The sequence below is a fragment of the Megalops cyprinoides genome, chromosome 16 (genome assembly GCF_013368585.1).
Source record: "Megalops cyprinoides isolate fMegCyp1 chromosome 16, fMegCyp1.pri, whole genome shotgun sequence".
NCBI lineage: Eukaryota > Metazoa > Chordata > Actinopteri > Elopiformes > Megalopidae > Megalops > Megalops cyprinoides.
Window position 1 is genome coordinate 33,651,552 of NC_050598.1, and position 5,000 is coordinate 33,656,551.

Sequence of the window (5,000 nt, forward strand, 5' to 3'; positions counted from 1 at the left end):
CAGCATCTCGAAGTCGAAGGAGCGCAGGGCGTAGGCCGTGTCCCCGCGCACCGACACGTACGAGGTGACGGGCACGCCGTGGTTGTTGTCGTTGAGGACGGTGTAGGTGATGCGGGCGTTCTCGTTGATGTCGGCATCCTGCGCTCGGACGCTGCAGAGGGACGCCCCGGGAGCATTGTTCTCCGCCACGTACACGGTGTAGGACGTCTGTTCGAACCGCGGCGGGTTGTCGTTCACGTCCGCCACGTCCACCTGGATGGTCTTTTTGGAGGAGAGGGGCGGGGCGCCTGCATCGGTGGCACTCAGCGTGATGTTGTAGGTGGGCGTCGTCTCCCGGTCCAGGAAGGCAGAGGTGACCAAGGTGTAGTAGTTCCTGAAGGGTTTGACCTTAAAGGGCAGGCCAGGTGGGATCTCCAGACTCACCTGCTTGTTGGGGCCGGAGTCTCGGTCCGTGACGCTGATGAGGGCCACCACCGTGTCGGCGCGGGCGTCTTCCCGCACCGGGCTGGATAGCGAGGACAGCACGATCTCGGGGACGTTGTCGTTCACGTCCACCACTTCCACCACCACTTTGCAGTTGACGGCCACCGCGGCAGCACCCTTATCCACGGCCTGGACGTACATCTCGTAGGAGCTGGTCTCCTCATAGTCCACTGCGCCGCGGACCCTGATCTCTCCTGATTTTGGGTCCAGGCTGAACACCTGCCTCACCCTCTCCGGGGTGTAGCTGCTGAAGGAGTAGATCACCTCTCCATTGCTGCCCTCATCCAGATCTGTCGCATTTAGCTTCATAACCAGAGTGTCCTTTGGCGAGTTTTCCAACAATTTCACTTTGTACACTGAGCTGTCAAAAACCGGGACGTTGTCGTTTGAATCCAAGACACGCACGTTTATTTTCGCGGTGCCCGTCCGCGCGGGAGTGCCACCGTCGACAGCTGTCAGAATTAGCTGATGGGAAGCCGCCTGCTCGCGGTCCAAAGATTTTTTAAGCACGAGCTCCATCAGCTTGCTGTTCGGGGAGGGTTTACTGGAGTCCAGGGCGAAGTGCTCGTTTGGGCTGAGTCGGTACAGCCGAATGGAATTTGAAGCATCGTCCGCATCTTGCGCGCTCTCAGCAGGGAAATGAGCCCCGGGTGAAGCGGACTCTGAAATGTCCAGCTGGTATTCGTCCCGGGGGAACTGCGGTGCGTTGTCATTCACATCCAATATCTCCACCTCCACGTTATATTCTTCTATAGGGTTTTCAACCACCACCTCCAGATTCAAAAGGCATGTGCTGCTAAACTCACAAATCGCCTCTCTGTCTATTCTGTCATTAATCAGCAATTTTCCATTTTTGTGATGAATGCTGAAATACCTTTTTACGCTGTCCGAGGTGATTTTAATCCGTCGCGAGGAGAGCTTTCGGAGATCGAGACCCAAATCCTTCACAATATCCCCAACGACCGATCCATCTTCCAGCTCCTCTGGAATAGAGTACCGAATTTGTGCAGATGCAAGGCCACCGAATAATAAAAATGTAAAATAAAAGGAAATAGGCACATTCTTCCTGATGCTGGTACAGCTCCCTGCGCGAGCCATGGCACAAAATCCGCAGACGGATTAAAATCAGTTTTCCGTCTTTTTAGCCTGCAGTACGTTTCCTCGAGCCACAACATTAAAACACTGTTGTGTCTTGTATCCCGTTACATACAAGACGGCCAAAGCATCCTCTCAGTTTTGTTTTCCAATCGCCAGTTCCCCGATTCATCCATGTTTTCTTTTGTCTGCGCTTTTTCCCTCCGCGCGACTGCCTCGTTTCCCTGGCGCGGGTGCTGCCTCGCGCTCTCGCGCACTTGCGCGCTCTCTCCCGCCGGCCCGCGCGCTGCTGCGGGGGAGGGGCGGCTCGCGCACACACTGCCTGCTGCATTTCAGCACCTCAGAAAAGAGCAGCGACAGAACGGAGAGCGAATGGCTGCACGGCACAGCTGGAGCGATAGTAACCAGAATTTGCTGTGACCATCCAGCTGTTTAGCTCCGTTGAACTTTTTTAAACTGGTTAGTTCACAGCAAAGGGATTAAGGACAAAATCCATGCATTCCCCCGGTTCGGTGTTTACTGTGTAATGAGTCTAGGTAAACTTATTAACGCATTATGGGAACGCCCTAGCGATTATGTGCAAATTCCTCGATGGTAATTAAATGAAAAATACAATTCCGCCAAACTGAAGCACAATCATTTTGTCAAAGTCGGAAACAGGGTTAGTCTTTGTTTGCTGGATTGAGATCTTGCATTTCAGTATGTTTGCTTAGCAGATGCCGCTGGTGTGTTAGTTTTACAGCTGCGTATTCAGTGAGAAAACCTGGGTTACGCAAGGGCTCAGTGGCAGCTCCCTTCCTGCGAAAGGAACTAGCAATCTACTGGCCTTCCTTACCGCTACACCACACTGCTGCTCCTTACAGCTACACCACACTGCTGCTCCTTACAGCTACACCACACTGCTGCCCTGCTCCTTACAGCTACACCACACTGCTGCCCTGCTCCTTACAGCTACACCACACTGCTGCTCCTTACAGCTACACCACACTGCTGCCCTGCTCCTTACAGCTACACCACACTGCTGCTCCTTACAGCTACACCACACTGCTGCCCTGCTCCTTACAGCTACACCACACTGCTGCTCCTTACAGCTACACCACACTGCTGCTCCTTACCGCTACACCACACTGCTGCCCTGCTCCTTACCGCTACACCACACTGCTGCTCCTTACCATAACATCACACTGCTGCTCCTTACCGCTACACCACACTGCTGCTCCTTACCGCAACATCACACTGCTGTTCCTTACCGCTACACCACACTGCTGCCCTGCTCCTTACCGCTACACCACACTGCTGCTCCTTACCATAACATCACACTGCTGCTCCTTACCATAACATCACACTGCTGCTCCTTACCGCTACACCACACTGCTGCTCCTTACCGCTACACCACACTGCTGCCCTGCTCCTTACCACTACACCACACTGCTGCTCGTTACCGCAACACCACACTGCTGCTCGTTACCGCAACACCACACTGCTGCTCGTTACCGCTACACCACACTGCTGTCACTGTCTCTGGTGAATAAATGCACAAGCTTACTGAAGAGCTGACCACCACTTATTTGACAAGTGCAAAACCTTGACAGTAGGCTGGCTGGTAGTTCCCCCTCACCATTTCTGAGAATGACAGCTCAGATGATCTAATCTAGGGATTACCATGCCATGCTATTTTTTCTTTTTGCTTTTTTATTATTCATCACACAGGATTGGGTTATAAGCATAATCTCCATCAGCGTCATGATCCACTCAGTACTCCAAGATGTCTCTTTCCCTACCCTCATACGCGTCCAAATAAACTAACGTACCGAACAGCAATTCTGAAACACATACAGTAACTCAGAGCACTAATGGCAGGAGCATGCATGTAGTAATGCAGCATGTCCTCTTCACTGATCCATTCATCAGCTGTTTCTGAGGATGGGGGCTGAACTGAACTACGCTGCTGCCTTACTTGCCTCGCATGGCTTTGATTGCACTGATTAAACCCAAAGGAAATGGCTGAAAAGATTCATGTTTAAAATATAATGCATTTTAATGCATACACATATTTTGTAAATAGTATGAGGCTGGAACCCTTTGTCAAAAATAAGAAAGTGAGCATTACTGGATTAATATTTTGAATGACTATCTGCAGGAGTGAGGAGGACAGGTGGGTGGGGCCAGGTCTGCTTGCTGATGGAGATGTAGCTATCAGATTAAAGATGGCTGTGTACACTCAGCTCACCTTTCCCACAGCCACACACAATCACTGCTGTGCGGGAGTCTGAAGCAGCAGCTCCACACGCCCCGTCCCAGGGGCGGACAGAGGTGTGCGAAAGTCCGATCAGTAATCTACCCAACGCAAAACTCTGCCGTTTCAATAGAAAACACATTGACACTGGACTGATGCAGTGCATTTCCCTAACAGGACCGTCACTGAAACAGGGTCATCTGCGGTTTAATCACTGAAACATGAGTGACTGAACCTCCCAGAGGAAACCGGCGGAACCCGAGGCCTCTAATTAAAATGTCCATGTTTATCACAGTGGGGTGTCAGACACCTCCGAGCTCGCAGAACCCTCTGCATTAATCTGATGACCCATTTTAATAATAAACAATAATAATCAACAATCACTAAAACCACAGTACACATACAGTCGTGCAAAAAGGAATACGTGTCAACATGGGGAGATGGATTCTGCTTAACTGGAGTGAGTGGTAACAGCAGTAAAAAGGACTGATGAGGTCCGTCTTTAGTGCGAGGCTGGTGCTGTGTGATTCACAGCAGAACAGGCTCCGGACACTCGGCTGCACTGCAGTGCTGATGGATAAAAGGCTTCCTGGTCTGAGCAGGCCGCTGGTGCTGCTGATTCACCACTGCCTGCCCCCCCACCCCTCTACCGCTGACTCACAGACCTATCAACCCATGGCAGCTGACTCTGCCGTCCTGCTAGACGACATGGCGGGAGAGAGAATTTCACACTGCGAGGATCAGGAACACTCCACACCCTGTTTGGGACCCGAGATGTATGAGATTAATACTGACCCATCTTCCACACACCTGCCCCACCTGCCGCACCTGCTACCTGCAGAGAGGAGCAGAACGCAGCTCTGCGCCCCGCCCTGAGGCACCGACAGTGTGCCACGAGGTCCGCCCTGCTCCTCTGAGGACAGCCCAATCTCTCGGCTCCGCTGGGATTTCGAAAACGCTGCCCCGTCACTCAGCCCGCTGAACCCCCCGGGATTTCGAAAACGCTGCCCTGTCACTCAGCCTGCTGAACCCCCCGGGATTTCGAAAACGCTGCCAGGGACAGAAAGCAGGCTGGTTTCTGCATGTACAGGCTTTGAGTCGGAGGGCTGGAGGAGATAATGCTCAGAGCTGACATTTAAACAGGCCTTTCCACAGGGACTTACACATGTTTGCAGCAATCAGAGAT

The 5,000-nt window shown here is 52.3% G+C and overlaps 1 protein-coding gene across 8 annotated transcripts in view; it reads right to left on the reverse strand.

Annotated features, from left to right (window-relative positions):
* Positions 1-5,000, reverse strand: part of LOC118790783 (protocadherin alpha-C2-like) — a 58,010-nt gene that overhangs the window by 17,663 nt on the left and 35,347 nt on the right. Inside the window, exon 1 of one of the 8 annotated variants that reach the window (XM_036547833.1) lies at positions 1-2,409. This exon is cut by the window's left edge and continues 933 nt beyond it. The exons of the other annotated variants lie outside the window; for them this stretch is intronic. Coding sequence (XP_036403726.1) covers positions 1-1,581 — 1,581 coding nt within the window. The 5' untranslated portion in view covers positions 1,582-2,409. Of the gene's footprint in view, positions 2,410-5,000 lie in introns of those variants that run through there. 8 annotated transcript variants of the gene reach the window in all.